General features: G+C 44.3%; 1 protein-coding gene across 3 annotated transcripts in view; it reads right to left on the bottom strand.

Annotated features, from left to right (window-relative positions):
* RBM47 (RNA binding motif protein 47) overlaps positions 1-22,262 on the bottom strand; it is a 205,730-nt gene that overhangs the window by 5,623 nt on the left and 177,845 nt on the right. Inside the window, exons 3-5 of one of the 3 annotated variants that reach the window (XM_003258613.4) lie at positions 8,201-9,227; positions 6,952-7,158; positions 3,200-3,411 (exon numbers count right to left, since the gene is read on the bottom strand). In XM_003258613.4, coding sequence (XP_003258661.2) covers positions 3,200-3,411; positions 6,952-7,158; positions 8,201-9,209 — 1,428 coding nt within the window. In that variant the 5' untranslated portion in view covers positions 9,210-9,227. Of the gene's footprint in view, positions 1-3,199; positions 3,412-6,951; positions 7,159-8,200; positions 9,355-22,262 lie in introns of all 3 variants that reach the window. The other 2 variants (XM_030801158.1, XM_003258612.4) reach the window with 2 other exon arrangements.

Here is a 22,262-nt window from a genome sequence, read left to right as displayed (position 1 = left end):
TGGGACACCAATCATCCCTTTGTCCAGGAAAACGACACTGTCTGTGCTCCCTGCCCATGTCACTTAGTAGTCATCTGGGTTATCAGATTGACCGTCAAGGAACCCTTATTTTACTTAATATCAGCCCCAAAGTGCAAGAGTAGTGATGCTGGCAATTTGCATATGCCAACAAGGAGCACTAAAGGCCTTCCTGTAAGTGAAAAGGGGAAATATCTCTACTTAATAAGGAAAGAAAAAAATCCTATGCTGAGGTTACTAAGATCTACAGGAAGAAAGAAATTTTCTATCTGTGAAATTGTGAAGAAGGAAAAAAAAATTCGTGCATAGTATATTATTAGTTTGGTAATATCTGTGTTTCAGGCATCCACTGGTGGTCTTGGAATGTATCCCCCATGGATAAGGGGGGACCAGTATACAATTGCATTAATACAGCATCATCAAATAGCAGGAATAAAGAAAAATGCAATGATGGTAGTGGGAGAAACATTTACCCATCTTTAAGAAGTGCCTCTAGCAGGAGAATCGCTTGAACCCTGGAGGCGGAAGTTGCAGTGAGCTGAGATCCCGCCACTGCACTCCAGCTTGGGTGACAAAGTGAGACTCCGTCTCAAACAAAAAATAAATGTGCCTCTAATTTAGATGAAGAGTCCCTGCAGTTATCCTTGCTCTAACTATACCAAGAGGTGTTGTTAAATTGGCTAAACAGGAACACCCCTGAGCGCCTCCAAGGTAGGGGAGGATGATCAAAGGTAGGGGAGGATAAGCAAAGACTGCAAATAAGAACCCTGATGGTGGCCGGGCGCGGTGGCTCATGCCTGTAATCCCAGCACTTTGGGAGGCTGAGGAGGGCGGATTATGAAGTCAGGAGATCAAGACCATCCTGGCTAACAGGTGAAACCCCGTCTCCACTAAAAAAATACAAAAAATTAGCCAGGCATGGTGGCAAGTGCCTGTAGTCCTAGCTACTCGGGAGGCTGAGGCCGCAGAATCGCCTGAACCCGGGAGGCGGAGGTTGCAGTAAGCTGAGATCGCGCCACTACACTCCAGCCTGGGCGACAGAGTGAGACACCGTCGCAAAAACAAAAACGAAAACAAAAACAGACAAAAACAAACAAACAAAAACCCTGATGGCAACAGCCAGTGTGGACTGATAGGGGACAGAAATAGTCAGAACATGATTATGGTGCCTGGAATTTGGACCTGACCAGAACTCACAGTGCACATCAAAGACAAGCGTTCATGAATTTCTTAGTAAAGGAGAATTAGAAATTATTATCAGAATTCCACTAAGTACTGCTGCTAAGTTATTGTAAATATTTACCGTCAGTCCACAAGTATTATAACTACACTTAGTTGTTATTCTACAGTGTCATTTACAACCAATTCCTCTTTTTGTCTTTCAGAGATCCCAAGTTAAAGAATACTTAATGACATACTGAAAGATAAATAAGCTTCAATTAGTCTGCCCTTTCTGAATAACACAGTCAAGACTAGTGTTCAGAGCGGGCAAAAGCAAGTAAACAGCATCCTATTGTGGAGGGTCACAGGCCTGCTTCTCTTTCAGAATCATTGAGGAGCTGTGCAAAATACCAGTTCTAGGACCCCAGCCCAGTTTGACTGAATTGGAATCTTCAGGGATTAGAGTCTAAGAATCTCTGTTTTTTAAAAAATGTAGGCGATGGCTCATGCCTGTAATCCCAGCACTTTGGGAGGTTGAGGTGGGAGGATCGCTTGAGCCCAGGAGTTCAATACCAGCTTGGGCAACATAGTAAGACTTTGTCCCTACAAATAAAAAAGTTAGCCGGGCATGGTGGTGCGTGTCTATGGTCCCAACTACTTGGGAGGCTGAGGTGGGAGGATTGCTTGAGCCAGGAAGGTTGAGGTTGCAGTGAGCCATGCACTCTAGCCTGGGTGACAGAGTGAGACTCTGTCTCAAAAAAATCAAAAATCAAAAATCAAAAAAAGTGGCCTGGATAATTCTTGTTCAGTTGGATAAGGGATCTTGGGCCTGAGTACTTGTGATTGGTATTCACAATTCACTGCCTCACAGAGAACAGCTTTAACAAGATTTTCTTCGGTTAAATGGATGTCCTCCCTATGTCCTATGAGGTGAAGATACAAAGAAACAAGGCACAGTCTTTGGTCTGCAGGAGCTTCATTGTCCTTGGGAGATAGAACACATTGGCAGCCATAGGCCAAGTAATGATGTAGTAATGAGGAGTACAAGAGAGAAATTTTCTCTAGGAGGTGGATGGGGAAGATTCTATGGAAGAGATGAGAATAAAGAAACCAGGATACACTATGAACAAAGGTGGGGAAGGAGGCCAACATGGTAAGATGAGTTTGGGAAGAGATAGGGGAACAGTGGGAGATACAGTTGGAGGAGAGGATTACGGGCATATTATGTAAATTTTTTTTTGAGACAGGGTCTCACTCTGTTGCCCAGGCTGGAGTGCAGTGGTGCAATCACAGATCACTGCAGCCTTGACCTCAAGGCTGGTCAAGTGGTCCTCCTGCCTCAGCCTCCCCAGTAGCTGGGACTATAGGCATATGCCACCATGCCAGGCTAATTTAAAAAAAAAAAAAATTGTAGAGACAGTGTCTCACCATGTTGCCCAGGCTGGTCCTGAACTCCTGGCCTCAAGTGATCCTCCCATCTTGGCCTCCCTGTGTGCTGGGATTACAGGCATGAGCCACTGTACCCAGCATAAAATTTTACATATCTATACAGATGTTCTTTCTTTCTCTCCCTCTCTTTACACACACACACACACACACACACACACACACTGGGGGTTAACATTTTTTTAAAAAATCTTCATTGAGTTGCAGTTTGAAATGTGAAAATGTGAAATCACTCCCGGGACTTTGTGTGTCAGCTCTTTAACAATATGAGCTAAAAATTATCCAGTGCTATTTTAAAAAAACAGATGCACAACATTATGACACTGTGAAAAATTACACGTCATTTTTGCATGTTGATTCCCACCCTTAATACAATGATATTATTAGGGTAGTACAATTAATTAAAATTTTTTTTTCTGTCATGCTTCAAATTCAAAATGCTTTGTGTCACCCAACCGCATAGCTGTAACAGAGAGCCAGGCACACAGTAAATTCTCAGTGCTGAATACTAAATGAATTCATGTTAGAGAAAGGCTTCACACACAAATGACAAGGACTGCAATAAGAACTCTACCTGGAAAGGTGGTGGCGTCGACACAGTGGGAATGACGGCGGCTGCGGCGGCTGCGGCTGCGGCTGCGGCGGCAGCAGCACTGGCTGGGTCTGGCTGCACGGCAATGGGGCTGATCATGTGCTCCACTGTGTGGATTTTGCCATCTTCAATCATTTTAGGGGCTGGAGCTGCTGGAAACATGGAATACTGAGCCCCAATGGCAGGGATGGCTACTGCAAGAGAAGCAAGAAGGAAATCACTTTCAGTCGCTGAGGGGGGTCCAGCACTTGCTCTAAGATATTTTTTATTTTTATTTTTTTTAAACTTTTCTTTTTTTTGAGACAGGGTTTCACTCTGTGGCGCAGGCTGGAATGCAGTGGTGTGATCAAGGCTCACTGCAGCCTCAATCTCTTGGCCTCAAGCGATCCTCCCACCTCAGCCTCCTGAGTAGCTGGGACTACAGGTACAGGCCACCTTGCCCAGCTTTTTGTTGTTGCTGTTGTAGAGACAGGGTTTCGCCATGTTGCCCAGGCTGGTCTTGAACTCCTGAGCTCAAGCTATCCAACTGCCTTGGCCTCCCAAAGTGCTGGGATTACAGGTGCGAGCCACTGCGCCCAGCCTGAGATATTTTTTAAAACCACATTTAGAGGTCCTGGGCCTCTCCATGCTCACTATTGTTCTCTCAGTACAAGCCATGTACCCAGATGCCTGCTCCCCAAGAGGAAGGGATGGGCGGTGGCAGGTAACTCCCCCTGCCTGTCGTGGAAGAGACCCCTAGAGTTAGGCTTTTGCACCAATATTTTCTACTATTTCTACAGAAAAATCACAGTTTGAATCTTATTCTTGATGTCCTACTGAGCAAGAAAGGGCCTCTGACTATGGGAAAACAGGCTTAGACGAAGAAGTGAGATCAGAGGCTTGAAGCCTACTGCCTGTGAGAGTTGGGCCCGCCTGTTCCTTCCTACTCACCTCACTCATTACCAGCCGCACTGCCTTTTTTTCACTTTCACCACTATTTAAGAAACAGGTGCTGTTGAGGGTTTCATTCTGAGAACTCAGACCTGTGTACATCCTCCCCACCCTGTATTTCAGATTTCAACATTACCGATTCAAGGAAAAACACATGGTAAAAAAAAATAGCACATTCCCCAATTTCCTCATGTCCACTCAAAGCAGTGAAGCTGTGGAGTGATTGGCTTTTAGTGGGACCTCCCAGTTCAAAGAATTTCTGCAAGTAAAGTCCAAAATTATGATTTCAACCAGAGATTCAAACAGATAGCAGCTATTGAATGTCAAGGTACAGTAAGAAGAGATCAAAAGGAAAAGATATCAGCCCTGGTGTGTGAGTGTGTGTGTGTGTGAGTGTGTGTGGGGGGTGTATGTGTGTGTTTGTGTGTGTTGAAAGGACAAGCAAAAATATGAAATGCGTACACAAAGAATCTTTCTATTTCTGGTTTTCTCCAACGGTAGGTACATTTATTCTAAATAGGACAGACTCAATCAAAGGTAAAGAGACAAATGATTTTAACAGCTAAACAATGGTACAGCCATTTGATAAAATACACCTGAAACCTTAATCAAATATTTTACCTGCCTTTCCAACCATATCTTCCACTGGTCCTGTGCCCAGATACTTCACCACCACCCTGGTGCCTCTCCTGAAATACAATGTTCTCATTTTCTGGATGATCAGAAATACACGCCAACGGATGGGGCCCAGAGAGGGCTGTGAGTTTAAGCTACAAGGGGTTGTATGAAGTAAATGAATTGTTCTGGCTATCAGCCCACAGGAATTTCTATCTCAGGCTCCAGGACACAACTTTACATAGTTAAAGATTATTTAACAGTTCTTTTCTCTTGTTAAACCTTAAGCTACTGTAACTTGCCAAAAGGAGTTCCCTCCTCAACAAGTAGAAGCGACGACTCCCATATCTAGGCTCTGTTTTGTTAAGTTACAGAGCTGTAGGATCAGTTTTACTTTGCCCACAGCACCAATGACATTTAAAAGGCGATCTAGGCTAAGGAGTCATTTAACTGCAGAAATTGCAGAATTTTTACACAGGCAAAAAAAAAAAAAAAATCATTACTAGAATCATCAAAAGAAAGTTCAACTGGGGAAATGCTTTTTAACCCTATGAGGCCAATGTGTACCTATGTCCCAAATGCACAGATTCCTTGACTCTATTTTAGCTAGGGAAAGAAGTGTACAATCTCAACCAGAAGAAAATCAGAGTAGCTGGGCTCCAAACAGTTCTTCAACTTCCTCCTGCTGAAGCCAGGAGGGGGTCTGGAGGAGGGTCGCGCCAATTACCCACAGACTGAGCTTTCTATGTGTTTGGATGCTTCTGCAGGGTGCTACGTGAGTTTGTGCTAGACTCACACAACGGAGTTAATGTTTTTTGCAGGTTCGGATCAGAAGACCGGCCTCACATTAGATGGCCATGGGCACTAACGACATTAATAAACAGGTTTGTAGGGCCTGGAGGTGAAAGCTAAGTTCAGGGTCCCTGGCTTGAAATACTTGAGCATCCCTACTCCCAATCTACTGATCCAGCTAGAGGAGGAAATGAGTGCTGGAAATGAGAAACCAGGGAATTAGCTGCAAAAGTTTTCACCAAAGGCCAGGTGTGGTAGCTCATGCCTGTAATCCCAGCACTTTGGGAGGCTGAGGCGGGTGGCTCACTTGAGGTCAGGAGTTCGAGAACAGCCTGGGCAATGTGGTGAAACCCCATCTCTACTAAATATACAAAAATTAGCCGGGCATGGTGGTGCGCGCCTGTAGTTCCAGCTACTCGGGAGGCTGAGGCAGGAGAATCGCTTAACCCGGGAGGTGGAGGTTGCAGTGTGCCGAGATCATGCCACTGCACTCCAGCCTGGGTGACAGAGCAAGACTCCATCTCAAACAACAACAACAAAAACTTTCACCACTGCCTTGTCCCCAAGCATTCTTATTTGCTCAGACCATGACAAGGGACAAAAGGTGCTGCTTACTCCTGAAGGGGAATTTTCTGCCCTTCCAAACAACTCTCAGAATGGGGCAATAAACTCTACCCTCCGACTTCAGATGGTCGGGGCAGAAATAGGCCTGAGTAAGGAAAAGACAGGTTTTACCTGATAGAAGATACAGAGAGCCTCATGTTCTTCCTTTCTTTCCCCTACAACTCTCCCTACTTAGCCACAGACTGAGAAAAAACCTAACAATGGGTGACAACCCTTTGAAAACCTTACTGCACGGCCAGGTGCAGTGGCTCACTCCTCTAATCCCAGCACTTTGGGAGGCCGAGACAGGTGGATCATAACGTCAGGAGATCGAGACCATCCTGGCTAACATGGTGAAACCCTGTCTCTACTAAAAATACAAAAAAAAAAAAAAAAAATTAGCGGGGCATGGTGGTGGGCACCTGTAGTCCCAGCTATTCTGGAGGCTGAGGCAGGAGAATGGTGTGCACCCGGGAGGCAGAGCTTGCAGTGAGCCGAGATCACACCACTGCACTCCAGCCTGGGCGACAGAGCGAGACTCTGTCTCAAAAAAAAAAAAAAGAAAACCTTACTGCAGGCAAGTTTGATTTGAACACAGTCAAGGCTACACCATCCCCTGAAGTTCTAGATAAGGAGGTCCAGGGGCCACTTTATTTTTGCCTTGTCTCTAGCTGCCTAGGAGAAGAGGAACCCCTGTGCAGATGTGAGAGCCTGAGAAAGGCTTGGATTCACTTCAAACAGAAGGGCTGGGGTTTATGCTGAATGGGAGCATTCTCAATCTGGTTCATACTGACCTGTACCAGGTTTAATGGCAACTGGGTTGACGGTAGGGATTTCCAAATTCGGCACAAGTTCATATCCTTTTTCTTGCTGCTTTCCTTTCCCTTCATGATATCGGCTATATATACCACGGCCAGCAGAATATCCCCCGAGGTAGGAACCCCTGGGCCCCGGGGCTCTGTTGCCAGCTGCACCTCGCCCTCGGCCTCTTATGCTGCCTGCTTGTAATAACAACACAAAAGATGATCAGCAACCAACAGTGACGGTGCTGGAGGCAGACCTCAGCCCTCGGTTCTCGGCATTTAACTGCCCCAGTCTAAATTGCAGGTGGCTACACCTTTGCTCTTTAATAGGCTGGTAAATATGCTTCCAACGTTCTATTTCAGCCTAGATTTGCATCCTAAGCATGTCTTCTTAGTATAAGAGACAAACTTGCAGGGTGAGTTTCTAGGATTGTATCTGCAATTTCAGTAAAGAAAAACATTCATAGACTACCCCCCCCACCCCCCCCACCACAAAAAAACTGGGGCCAGGTGTGGTGTCTTATGCCTGTAATCCCAGCACTTTGGGAGGCTGAGGCGAGAGGATGGCTTGAGCCCAGGGTTTCAAGACCAGCCTGGGGAACATGGTGAGACCCTGTCTCAAAAAAAAAAAAGAAAAGAAAAAATATGTATATATACTATTAAATAATTTTTTTTTTAAGTTAGATTTGGAAGGGCATTTGCTAGTCGACCTTCCTCATTTCATGCTTGAGAAAACAGGCCAGGGGAGATTAAAGTGACTAACTAAAGTCACAGACCCATTTAATCAGAGAAGAGGAGCCAGAACTCATGTATCTTATTTTCCAGGTAATGCTGAGTTTCATTATATCCTAATCAATGACAACAAAAAACAAAATTAAAAATCATTGACTCCACCAACATCTTAAGATTTAATATCACAAGCAGGTTTTAACCTAAGCACCAAGAGACTGGTGGACTAGCCCCTAACCCGGTGGACCCCGGCAAGGCAGAATTCCAGCACTTGCATATTCCTGTGATTTTACCGCTCACCCCAGAACGATCTGTATTTCTATCAATGCTGCGTAAGTGACGGCCTTCGGTGCCAGGAAAGAATTAGACCCAGAATGCAAACCCAAAAGGGGGGTGGGATGGCCTTCAGCACCTACCAGCTCAGCAAATGCCAGCCACGGTATCCCTGGTGCCCCCTGCCTAGGAGGCAACGTTCTTGGGGGCCCCACCCAGGAGAAGAGCCCCCACTAACCTTTCACAAAGTAGTCCCTGTTGGGCCCGATGAGCGCGTTGTAGGGGTAGCCATAGTAGGCCAGTGTGTAGGGGTCGCAGGAGTACACGTAGCTGGGCTGCTGCGCTGCCTCAGCCGCGCCGCCGCCCCTGGCTGCCTTCTGGTAGCGCGAGTACTGCTCCTTGTCCACGGGCTTGGCCAGCGTGACCTCCAGGCACGAGCCCTCCAGCTCAGTGCCGTTGAGGTTGTTCATGGCATGCACGGCATCCTCGCGGCTGGTGAAGTGCACGAAGGCGTAGTCGCGGATCTTCTTGACGCGCTCCACGCAGCCGGGGTTGAACTGGCCGAAGCTCTTCTTGATGGTGTCCTCGGTGGTCTCGATCATGAGGTTGCGCACGTAGAGGATCTTCACGGTCTCCATCACGTCCTCGTCCACGTCGATCTCGGGCTCGGCCCAGTCCACGGCGATCTGGTGGCCCCACAGCTGGATGCGGCCAGGCATGAGCTTGCGGCGAGCCATGGCAGCCGCGCGGTGGCTTTCGTACTCCACGAAGGCGAAGCCGCGGTTCTTCATCTTGTCGGCCGCGCTGGCGTAGACGATCACGTCCAGCACGCCCTCGGTGACCTTGGCGATCTCCTCCAGGATTTCCTCGCGCTTCTTCATCTTGGGGATCCCGCCGATGAAGAGGCGGCAGTTGTCCACGCTGCAGCACACGCCGAGCAGGCGGCCCGGGCGGATCTCGTAGTTGTTGAGCTCGCGCACTGCGCGCTTGGCCTCGTGCTTGTGGCAGTACATGACGAAGGCGTAGCCGCGGTTCTTGCCGTCAAAGTCCATCATGAGGCGCAGCTCGTAGATGCGGCCCACGGCCTCGAACACGGGCACCAGCTCGTCCTCGTACACATCGCGCGGGATCTTGCCCACGAAGACCTCGCAGCCGCGCTGCGGGTGCGGGCCCTCCCAGCCGGGCGGTGGGCCGCCGTACTTGCGCTGCCCGTTCTCTTGCACCATGCTGTAGCCCGTGCGCTCCATCAGCGCCAGCAGCGCTGCCTCGTTGGGCGCGCCCGCCACGCCCTCGGGCACCTTGGCCGAGGACCCGGCGGCCGAGTCACTGCTCATGGCTGCGGTGGAATCCTCTGCGGTCATAATGTCAAAGGCATCCACAGCTGGCGGAAACCTGGGGAAGCAGAAAGAAGCGTGAATGGGGAAGCGCTGGATCTTGCCTCCTTTGGGTTGTATTTCGCAGCCTTGCAAGTATGCATTAATAGGCCACGGGGGAGGGGAGGTGGTTTACATGAGAAATAGGATGGAGGCGTTCTGGAAATGCAGCAGCCCTACACTTGTCTAAAATAGTTAAGTTGTCTTGCAGCAAAACCCAGAAGTGAGTTAGGAGACAAAAGAAATCAGAATGAGCAAGTACTTCCACTTCATCAGTACCCCGACAGCTTTGAAGTTTTGCGAAACTGCTATCATTGTTGGTAAAAACCTCACGTTCTTTTGCTTCATTCCTGCACCGTTAACTCCGCCTGATTTCCTTGTTCTATGGAATTTGACAAACTCCATGTATTTCTTTGGTGAACACAGCTTTTTTCTTTTCTTTTTTAAGGGAGTCTTTTTAATTGTAGGAATGGAAATACAGTGAAGATTTTAAATTATTAAAGAAAACTTTTAGGAGGTGTCATTGTATAGAGAGAGCTGTGTATGAAAGCTTTTTACAAGGAAGAAATGAAATGTCCCACATTGCCGCGGGCTTGGTCTGGGAACTGTAATAAGAGCTAATCTGATTTTGATGGTGGCATTCAGGTAAAATTCTTGGTGTGAAGCATTCAAAGATTTGGAATCAGTCCTCGAAAAGCTAGACTGACTTCAAGCTGGGGGACTGGGAAGCAGCACCTACCTGGTAAACCACACTATTGTTTTCAGAGAACTGTCACTTGCATTGTCTTAATCTTCTTAACCTCTGTATATGGTACAAGGTATTATCTTCAGTCCCAATTTGGTCATGGGGAAATAGGCTTAGGTTGAGTAAACTGCCCCATTTCACACAGCAAGTGTCAGCTTGTAGGCAGACTTGATTGCAAGTTTTCTGGCTCCAGATCCCCTGTTTTTTCTTCCAAACCAATGCTGGGCAATAGAATTTTCTGTGATGTTAGAAAAGCTGTCACTTGCCACATGTGGCTACTGAGCACTTGGAATGGGGCTAGTGTGACTGAGGAGCTGGATTTTAAATTTTAATTAAACAGCCATATATCACAGTGCAGGTCCGAACTGTGCCACCTTCACTTATATGGCCGAGGGCTCTGTGGAAGTGATTCTAAATTATGCAATAAGATTATCATGAAGAGCTGAAGACTGTACTTTTGTAATGAAAGGCTCCAATTTGCCTTTAAAAAAATGAAATCTATTTCACTTTTTGGACTATAAAAGTATTCAGTTAAATTTTATAGAAAGTTAAGAAAAGTACATAGGAAATTATTCCTAATTTTCCTACCCAATGATAGCACAATGAAACTTTCCCATCTGTTTTCTAGATGTTTTCTTGAGGAGGTGGGAGGGGGAAGCCTGGCTTCCTCCTAATTTACATGGTGCTACTTTATGTTATAAGCATTCCTCTGTATTCTTAAAAATCTTTGTAAAAACATCATTTTTAATGGCCATATAAGGTTTCATCAATTAATTAGAACCCGGAGTATCATTCATTTTTTAAAATTTAGGACTAGGAGATGTATACAAGAATATTAAGGGAAATTTCAAGGATAATAAAAATGAATTTGATCATTGAAGGAAAAAACAAAACTATAATGAAACAAAATAAATCTGAGCTATTTATTTGCCAGATGGCCAAAATAGTCCTTCTGTGGTTAATTTGCTCTAATATCAAGTGGCAGTACAGTTTAGCAGGTAAGTATGTGGCTTCTGGAGCCAGACTACATATGTTTGTGTGTGAATCTCAGCTCTAATACTTGCTAGTGTTAGCTGCTCCATGCCTTACCTCAGTTTCCCTACCTATAAAATCGGAATGATAATAATAGTATTACCCTCATTAAGTTTAGAGGAGTGAGTTAATACATACACAGCATTTTGAATGGTGCCTAGAATATTATAAATGCTCAAGAAATGTCAGTTATTAATTTCATCCAAACTTTTGAGTAAAATCTTAGACCAATTCTTTCAATTTTAGAGTAATTCTTAAGATAAACATTTTCAGTTCTTTAAAAATATCTGTTACATGTGGCTTCTATTCTTATTATTTTTTTCCTCTTCAAGCGCTTGGAAGCTGGTTTGACGTCTCCAGTTATCATGAAATATTTTTGTAGTGTACTTGGAAAACTAGTTTCTGTAGTTTCAAGTTGAAAAACATTTTCTTTTTCTTTTTTTAAAAATAGAGATGGAGGGCCAGGCACAGTGGCTTGTGCCTGTAATCCCAGCTCTTAGGGAGGCAGAGGTGGGAGGATTACTTGAGCCCAGGAGTTTGAAACCTGCCTGGGCAATATAGAAAGACCTCGTTCTCCACAAAAAAAGGAACCAAAAAAAAAAAAAAAGATCCCAATTAAAATAGAGATAGAGTCTCACTATGCTACCCCAGCTAGTCTTGAACTCCTGGGCTCAAGCAATCCTCCTGCCTCAGCCTCCCAAAGTGCTAGGATTACAAGCATGAGCCACCACACCCAACCAAGAAATTTCAACATTAAATCTGAACATGAAGACCTTTCCCTTCTTCCAAATGAAAGATAAGGATATATTTTTAGGAAGACTATTTGCATAAATACCCATGTAGTTACAATTTGTGACCTGGGCAGGAAATGCCAGGTACATATATAAATACATAGGAGACAATTCAAGATCTTACCTGTTGTACTGTATACAACATTAACTGACAAAAGTCCCAAGGGAATAGAACTTATCTCTCTGCTGAGATAGGTAGAGTTGCCTTCCTGCCACCCCAACTGTACTTTGAAACTACTATTCTACCCACAAAAACAGTCTTACAGCAGTCAGGCTATGGAGTCATTGCCAATCCCAACCCCAATAATATAAGAAAAAATCCTGTTTGCTTTCAGTCTGAAATCTGCTGGTGTCAGTAACACAATTATCTCTACATATTTTAAAATAGAGATAGCTTATTTCTTACATCAATGAGCCAGGAAAAACCTTTTTTCACCTATGCTTTCATCTTCTGTAATAAACAAACCATGTTAGCGACCCTGTTTTTATTTTTACTTTGGCCACTAGGAAGTTCACGACTGATGTTTTTCACTCCAATTTTAGTAACTGTAGGGGACATTACAACACACTTTCATGTTCATCTAATTTGGGTTATAGTTTCATTTTTTAGTTTTCTTCTATTTTTTCAGTTTTCCCAGTGACACAAATTGAGCTGTTTGTATTAATCTTATTGTTCACATGTTCTTATAAACCATGTTCTAATTTTGGAGGAGAAGAATCAATGCATACATACATGCACATATATCTAATTAGAGCCAGACATTGATTAATGCAATATCCAAATTTGCTGTGTCTCTTACACCAACTACAAGTATTGCATACTAACAAGTGAGAACAATGAGATACTACTTCACACTCATTAGGATAGTTATTATAAAAACAACAAAAAACAGGAAATAAGCATTGGCAAGGACGTGGAGAAATTGAAACCCTCATGCAATGCTGGCAGGAATATAAAATGGTACAGCCGCTGTAAAAAACAGTATGGTGGCTCCTCAAAAAATTAAACATAGAATTACCATTTGATCCAGCAATTCCACTTCTAGGTATATACCCAAAAGACTCAGATAGATACTTGTAGAATGATGTTCACAGCAACAGTATTTACAGTTGCCAAAAGATGGAAGCAACCCAAATGTTGATCAATGGATTATGATAAACAGAACGTGGTATACATATACAATGCAGTATTATTCAGCCTTTTTTCTTTTTCTTTTTTTTTAGACAGAGTCTCACTCTGTCACCCAGGCTGGCGTGCAGTGGTGCAATCTCTGCTCACTGCAACCTCCACCTCTCAGATTCAAACAATTCTCCCACCTCAGCCTCCCAAGTAACTGGGACTACAGGCACACACCACCACGCCTGGCTAATTTTTGTATTTGTAGTACAGATGGGGTTTCATCATGTTGGCCAGGCTGGTCTTGAACTCCTGACTTCAGGTGCTCCGTGCGCCTTGGCCTCCCAAAGTCCTGGGATTACAGGTGTGAGCCACTGTGCCTGGCTTATTCAGCCTTGAATAAAATTCTGATACATGCTACAATATGGAAGAATCTTGAAGACATTATGCTAATAGTGAAATAAGCCAGACACAAAAGGATAAATATTATATGATTCCACTTATATAAGGTACCTAGAGTAGTCAAATTCATAGACAGAAAGCAGACTAGTGGTTACCATGGGCTGGAGAAAGGGAGGAGTGGGGAATTAGTGCTTCATGGGTGTGGTTGTTTTAATTAGGGATAATAAAGGTCTGGAGACGGATGGTGGTGATGGCAGCACAACAGTGTGAATATACTTCCTGCCAATGAACCATACACAAAAATGGTAAAATGTTATGTATAATATACCACAGTAAAAACAAAATCCTTAAAAAAAACAAGAAGGTTCAGAGATGCAAAAAAGACAAAAATTAGAGTTGATAAAATTAGGATTTCATTAGAGGCCATTAAAAAATGGTACACTGGGCTGGGCACAGTGGCTTACGCCTGTAATCCCAGCACTTTGGGAGGCTGAGGTGGGCGGATCACCTGAGGTTGGGAGTTCGAGACCGGCCTGACCAACATGGAGAAACCCCACCTCTAATAAAAATACAAAATTAGCTGGGCGTGGTGGCACATGCGTGTAATCTCAGCTACTCGGGAGGGTGAGGCAGGAGAATCCCTTGAACCTGGGAGGTGAAGGTTGTGGTGAGCCAAGATGGTGCCATTGCACTCCAGCCTGGGCAACAAGAGTGAAACTCCTTCTCAAAAAAAAAAAGGTACGCTGACTCAGGTTAACACATTCAAGAAAATCTTATGGCCTACAAGTTTTATTCTCCTTATCATCATGTTTAATATACCATATTAAATAAATTATATGGTGTGCTACTCTACTCAATGAATTCAGATGCCAAACACTTAGATATATTAAAAGATAAATGAGGCTGGACACAGTGGCTCACGCTTGTAATTCTAGCACTTTGGGCAGCTGAGGCAGGCAGATTGCTTAAGCTCAGGAGCACGAGACCAGCTTGGGCAACATGGCAAAACCCCATCTCTACAAAAAGTACAAAAATTAGCCGGGCATGGTGGTGTGTGCCTGTAGTCCCAGCTATTTGGGAGGCTGAGGTGGGAGGATCACCTGAGCTCGGGAAGCTGAGGCTGCAGTGAGCCGTGACTGCGCCACTGCACTCCAGCCTAGGCAACAGAGTGAGACCCTGTCTCAAAAACAACAACAACAACAATAACAAAAAGGAAAAGATTTTCAAGTTACTTTGAAAAAGACAACTGTACAGCTAACATGACCCTTCTCTCAAAGATGTAATGAAATGCTTAACTTTTTGTAATTATATGTGCTTTAGATTAGCATTGGCAAGCTATGGCTGTGGGCCGAATATGGCCTGCTGTTTGTTTTTATAAATAAAATTGTATTGGAACACAACCCTATCATTTAAAAAAAAAAAAAAAAAGCAAAGATAATGTATGGCTGCTTTTATACTACAATGGCAAAGCGAAATAGTTGAGACCCAGAGAGTGTGGCCCATAAAGTCTAAGGATTTACTCTCTGGCTCTGTTGACCCCTGGTCTGGGAGATGTGGAAGAGCACATCCTTGAAGCTCTTAGAGTCTGCTTGCTACATATAATCGTTTTCCTATGCTGAATGATAACTTAATTTCAGGACCAATTTTTAAATTCTAATTTTTTTTTTTTTTTAGATGGAGTCTCACTCTGTCATCCAGGCTGGAGTGCTGTGGCGTGATCTTGGCTCACTGCAATCTCCACCTCCAGGATTCAAGCGATTCATCTGCCTCAGCCTCCTGAGTAGCTGGTATTACAGATGCATACCACCATGTCCGGCTAATTTTTGTATTTTTAGTAGAGATGGGGTTTCACCATGTTTGCCAGGCTGGTCTCGAACTCCTGACCTCAAGTGATCTGTCTGCCTCCTAAAGTGCTGGGATTACAGGTGTGAGTCACTGTGCCCAGCCTTAAATTCTAACATATTTTAAAGACAGTGTTGTTTGGCCGGGCACAGTGGCTCACGCCTGTAATCCCAACACTTTGGGAGGCTGAGGAGGGCGGATCACAAGGTCAGGAGATCAAGACCATCCTCGCTAACACAGTGAAACCCCGTCTCTACTAAAAATAGAAAAAATTAGCCGGGCGTGCTGGTGGGCACCTGTAGTCCCAGCTACATGGGAGGCTGAGGCAGGAGAATGGCGTGAGCCCGAGAGTCAGAGCTTGCAGTGAGCTGAGATCACACCACTGCACTCCAGCCTGGGCAACAGAGTGAGACTTCGTCTCAAAAAAAAAAAAAAAGAAAAAAAGACAGTATTGTCTAGCTGCCTTTCTCCCTCTTCCAAGCTGTTTTCCGTTTAACTCCAATGGCCAAGTTTATGAGACATGGAAGAAGAAAATGTCTGATGAAAGTTGTTGGCTCAGCTCCTGACACTTATATATTAATAATTTCTTAAAATTCTAAAAGAGATACAAGAGGGTTTGTTTTCATGCATTCATTCATTCATTCATTCAGCAAATAGTTATTGACCACCTGCTATGTGCCAGATACTGTGCTAGCTATGGTGGACCTCGTCCTTGTGGAGCTGACTTCTGAGTTAACTGAACTCAGTTAACTGAATTACGCTTCAAATGCCAAATAGGTGAGAGTTAAGGTATTTGTACTCATGGTTACTGACCAGAGCCTGCTTCAAAAGGGTCGTACACCTTAACATTGTTAACATTCGTTTCTGATAAGGCCATAGTTCCCCAAGTTAAAAGCCCATATACCATCAGAATTTTGCTTTTAAATATATCAGGGGTGTCTGGGGACTAGTCTGAAATACGATATCCTGAATGTTGAGATTCTTGCTTGGGGCAGAAGTGTGGACAGAATGAATAATAAGTATACTTCAGAAGTAGAAACTTATCTGTGAGCAAATCAAAATAGATAAATAACACAGAGTTCCCCAGTTTCATCCATTCACCATGTGACAGTTTTAAAAGGGACTGGGCATTCTGGTTTAGGCTTCATAGCATGTTGAATAAATGCAAATCTCTAGAGTCAGACAGTCTGAAGTCCAAATCTTAGTTCCTCTACTTCTAGCTGTGAACCTTGAGAAAAGCCATTTAACATCATTAAGAATCTATATTCTCATCTCTAAAATGATGACTGTATTAACTAATCTTTACTGAATGCCTATTATGTGACAGGCAGAGAGCTATGCTTGTGCATGTTAACTCATTCTAACCCTCACAGTATTACTAGGGTCTCCACCCTACAGCTAGGGAAACTGAGGCACAGAGAGGCTAAGTAGATTCTCAGTTAATGAGCATCAGAGCTGGTCTGTGAACCCTGGGAGTCTGATTTTCATCATAGGGCTGTGATGAGGATTAAATAAAATGATTTGTGTAAAGTTCTTAGTGCAGAACCTAGCACTAAGTGATCAAGGAATGTTAGCACAAGAAAATTGAACTTGAGGCTGGGCGTTGTGACTCATACCTTTAATCCTAACACTTTGGTATGCTGAGGCAGGAGAATTGCTTGAGCTCAGGAGCTTGAGACTAGCCTGGGCAACATAGTGAGACCCCATCTCTACAAAAATTTAAAAAATTAGCTGGGTGTGGTGGCATAACACCTGTGGTCCCAACTATTTGGGAGGCTGAGGCGGGAGGATCACTTGAGCCTGGGAGGTCAAGGCTGCAGTGAGCTATGATTGCGCCACTGTACTCCAGCCTAGGTCACAGAGCAAGACCCCATCTCAAAAAAAAAGAAAAAAAGAAAAAAAAAGAAAAAATACAATCAAACTTAAAAAAAAAAAAAAAATGAACTAGAGGGAAGAATCTTGCCCCTATGTAGGATTCTGTGTTTACAGGAAAACAGGCAAGAGGTTATCCCAGCCAACTTTAAACCAGTCAGTAGAGAAGCCTAGCCTGTGAGTTCTGGTGGAGACTGGTGTATCAGAGTCTCCCAGATTCCTTTCATAGCAGGTAAGCTGTCTGGCAGTGTGATTCTCCACTGGTGATGTGGCTTATGCATCCATGTGTAAGCCTGTTTCTCACCTAATCCTTGGCTAAAGCACTTTGCAGAAGCTCTCCCAGAAAGAACATGAAGAGACTTGCCACACTGGATGCAAAAGGTCCAACCATCTATGTAGATGCCAAATCCCCTGAGGTAGGACCCTCCCAGCACACAGCTATTCTTCCCAACACTAAAAACGCATGAGTCTTCACTGAAGGCTGCTAGCATTAAATAAACATGGCAATGCATTTGAAATAAATCATTTACTCACAGTTTCGTATATAAAACAAGCAGAAAAAAATATACTTTCAAATCAAGCTATTATTATTCTGAACTAGGGATTTTTGTTATGTTTTAGGGAGAATTTGAACTTGTTGGGTTAAAATAAAATTTCAAGGCAAACAGGTAAAGCAGACATCATCGAGGATTTGAATTCTCTTTTTAGCGTTGGTTCCGAGTAACTTTCAGTAGGATTTTAACTTTGAACTGGGACATTTTAGAGGGCAAAGGATACCTGTACTACTGGGAAATATTTTCAATGTTTACATACCAGTCTTTACCTAGGATAAAAAACATGCAGTGGCTCAGGCCTGTAATCCCAGCACTTTGGAAGGCTGAGGTGGGTGGATCACAAGGTCAGGAGTTCAAGACCAATCTGGCCAAGATGGTAAAACCCCATCTCTACTAAAAATTCAAAACAGGCCAGGCGCAGTGGCTCACGCCTGCAATCCCAGCACTTTGGGAGGCTGAGGCGGGTGGATCACGAGGTCAGGAGATCGGGACCATCCTGGCTAACACAGTGAAACTCCGTCTCTACTAAAAATACAAAAAAATTAGCCGGGCGTGGTGGCAGGTGCCTGTAGTCCCAGTTACTCTGGAGGCTGAGGCAGGAGAATGGCGTGAACCCGGGAGGTGGAGCTTGCAGTGAGCTGAGATTGTGCCACTGCACTCCATCCCGGGCGACAAAGTGAGACTCCATTTCAAAAAAATAAAAATTAAAAAATTAAAAAATAAAAATACAAAACAGTTAGCCAGGCATGGTGGCAGGCGCCTGTAATCTCAGCTACTCGGGAGGCTGAGGTAGAGAATTGCTTGAACCCGGGAGGCAAAGGTTGCAGTGAGCCGAGATCGTGCCACTGCACTCCAGCCTGGGCGACAGTGAGACTCCATCTCAAAATAAATAAGACTACAAGTTAACTTTGGTTCACAGCTCTTGGAGTGTGACTGTGAGAGTGTGTGTGTGAGTGTGAGTGTGTGTGTGTTTGTGTGTGTGAGTGTGTGTGTTTGAGATGAGTATGCAATTTGGAATTCTTTGGAGACCTTTATTTGCTGACCAACTGACAAATTACAATTGGAAGCTATGTACAGTGGGGTACAGTGTTTTCCAATCACTACCTGGAATTTAATTCAGTGGAGGGTTTTAAAATGTGCTGATCCAAGAGACAATTCTATCTTTGTGGTTAGATTTCTATTTTGATGTTCCTTATTCATACCGTAACATTTTGTCCTAATAATCACGTCTTAAGCATGACCTAACACACACAATGCACACAAGAGCAAAGGCTTTGGAGTCAGAGATCCAAGTTCAAGTCATGACTGTGCCACTTACTAGCTGTGTCTCCTCAGGCAAATCACCTTAGTTCCATTTCCACATCTCTAAGATGATTCTAGTAATAGCATCAGGACTAAGTGACATTTGGCAATGTGTGGCACACGATTTGTTTAAAAAGGTTGGCAATTATTATTATTACTTTAAAGAATGTCACTTAAAAGCCATAGTTTATGTTTTAGAGAGGGGTCTGTCACAAAAGTTCAGGATAACCTCATGGTTTACAGAAAAATTATCTGATTGTTTGGTAAAGGAAGGTGTTGCCCCAAACTCGGGGTGAGGGAGGGGGTGGGGTAGGAAATCAGAGAGAAAAACAGTTTCTGCAAAAGGTTTCCAAGATCTGGCCTTACCCTGAGCATTTATCTTACTGCCTTGGTCCAAGTTACCACCACCCAGTAGAATAAACACTGGAGAGGACACGCCCACTCTCGGGCGGGCCCCTGGCACCAGGATGTTCCTATTACCTCAGAGTTTGAAAGTGGAAAAGGAGTTCCACTCAAAATGGAGGCAGAACACGGCATTTACAATAAGCCGAAGACTTTGAAACACGGGCTCTTTTTTCTATCACGGGCAAGGACATCTTGCTATTGAAAAGCATGGCCCTTAGGGCACATAAACATCTCTCCTTGACTCTCCTTTCTTTAGGTAAAATCCTGAGAGGTTGAAGATACAAGGGAATAATGACATTCCGGGCCATGCCTTCTGCCCACCCCTTGCTCATCTGAGAAAGCGTTCATTCATAATGGGTCTTAATTGTGTTGATGATTGTACAGATTTTGTTATGTCAAAGCACATCATTCAATGAATGCTTGTGTATGATAAACAGATGCAAAGCCAAGAGGCTCAATTTTCCCAGGCGTTTCTATCAACACACACCTGAGAATGCGGCCTTTTGCTGTGGGTTCTCAGGGAGGCCTGCTGTGTATTACAAGACGGCTGAAGCCACCCTCCCGAAAGGGGTGGAGTGGGGAGATTTTCTGCAGGGGTTTGGCAGCACACAAATACCAGTTAGGAAACTATTATCTTGTTACCTTTATTTATTTATTTATTTATTTAGACAGAATCTCCTTCTGTCGCCCAGGCTGGAGTGCAGTGGCGCGATCTCGGCTCACTGCAGCGTCCACCTCCCGGGTTCAAGTGATTCTCCTGCCTCAGCCTCCGGAGTAGTTAGGACTACAGGCATGTACCACCACGCCCAGCTAAGTTTTGTACTTTTTTTAGTAGAGACGAGGTTTCACCATGTTGGCCAGCCTGGTCTCGAACTCCTGCCCTCAAATGATCCGCCTGCCTTGGCCTCCTAAAGTGCTGGGATTACAGGTGTGAGCCACCGCACCCGGCCTTGTTCCCTTTAAATAAGCATTACTTATACTTTGTCTCAAAAGGTTGATGGGGTAATGCTGAAACAAACAAAAATGAAACCCACAAATTCAGCACACATATGCCTCCCGGGCCAACGTTTTTCCAATCCATGAACAAACAGTAGGAGGGACTTCTAGTTTCAGTCCTTACCTTGGCTCCTTTGACCTAAGCCTTTGAGGGATCTGGCAAGGAACAGAAGGGCCGACTGGCAGACACCAGAAAGGAAAAGGAAGGAGAAGCCACAGTGGCTTCTATCGTTTAACACTAGCTTGAATTCATATAGTGTTTTGCAATTTATAAAATTCTTTCAGGCTGGGCAAGGTGGCTCATGCCTGTAATTCCAGCACTTTGGGAGGCTGAGGCGGCCAGATCACCTGAGTTGAGGAGTTTGAGACCAGCCTGGCCAACATAGTGAAACTCTGTCTCTACTGGAAAAACAAAAAAAAACAAAAAAAACTTAGCCAGGCATGGTGGCATGCGCCTGTAGTCCCAGCTACTTGGGAGGCTGAGGCAGGAGAATTGCTTGAACCCGGGAGGCGGAGGTTGCAGGGAGCCGAGATCACACTAATGCACTCCAGCCTGGGTGACACACGAGACTCTGTCTCAAAAAAAAAAAAAAAATTATTTCACATATATTATCTAATTTCATAAAATCCCAGAATTTGAGCTGCGCAGGGAATATAGGTGTTCTCTAACCCAGGGTTTCTGAACCTCAGCCCTATTGATATTTGTGATAATTCTGTTATGAGGGGCTGTCTTGTGTGTTTTAAGATGTTTCATAACATCCCTGTCCTCTACCCACTAGATGCAAAAGCGCCCCCACCTCCACAATGTTGTGACAACCAGAAATGTCTCCAGACACTGCAAATCTGGGGGCAGGGGGTGCGCACAAAATTGCTTTCTGTCGAGAATTACTGGTGGAGTCTATCTTGGAGCTGTGTAATATGATTATATACTGGCACACATGGTAGGTACTTTTTAAATAGAGAAGAAGTTGTATTTTCTACAGCCCTCCCTCAACATGGGCCTGTTGTCTTGATCTGGCTCTTATGAATAGTCAAGGCTGGCCGGGCCCAGTGGCTCACGCCTGTAATCCCAGCACTTTGTGAGGTTGAGGCAGGAGGATTGCTTGAGCCCAGGAGTTCGAGACCAGCCTGGGCAACATGGCAAGACGCAGTTGCTACTAAAAAAAAAAAAAAAAAAAAAAAAAAAGGGCTGGGCGCGGTGGCTGACGCTTGTTAATCCCAGCACTTTGGGAGGCCGAGGTGGGTGGATCATGAGGTCAGGAGATCAAGACCACGGTGAAACCCTGTCTCTACTAAAAATATAAAAAATTAGCTGGGCGTGGTGGTGGGCGCCTGTAGTCCCAGCTACTCAGAGAGGCTGAGGCAGGAGAATGGCTGAACCCGGGAGGTGGAGCTTGTAGTGAGCTGAGATCGCGCCACTGCACTCCAGCCTGGGCGACAGAGTGAGACTCGTCTCAAAAAAAAAAAAAAAAAAAAAAAAGAAAAGAAAGAAAAAAAGTCAAGGCTATCAAGACTGAGAAATGCGCAACATTTTTCAAGGGTTTGAGGTAAGTGTCTCTATGATACAATAATACTCATTTAATTTGATTGAAACACTATCAATTTAATTTTCAAACAAAACAACAACTACCATAAAGGCTTGTAAGACTGGTTCTGTTGTCTAATTGACTTGTCATCACAGCAAACTGACAGGCCTGGGTCATACAAACATCACTGCCGAAATCAGTCTAAAGCATCCAACTGTCTCATTTAAATTCAGACCCTGCTGCTACATGGACACATGAGAATTGCTGACAATCTGGTTTTTAAGACTTGGGCTGTTTTCAAATGTCATTACTGGTTTCTTCAATAATGCAATAACCCTCACTT

The sequence above is a fragment of the Nomascus leucogenys genome, chromosome 20 (assembly GCF_006542625.1).
Source record: "Nomascus leucogenys isolate Asia chromosome 20, Asia_NLE_v1, whole genome shotgun sequence".
In the NCBI taxonomy this organism is placed as follows: domain Eukaryota; kingdom Metazoa; phylum Chordata; class Mammalia; order Primates; family Hylobatidae; genus Nomascus; species Nomascus leucogenys.
The sequence above is the reverse complement of the archived record's forward strand: the minus strand, read 5'-3'. Positions and strand labels throughout refer to the sequence as shown.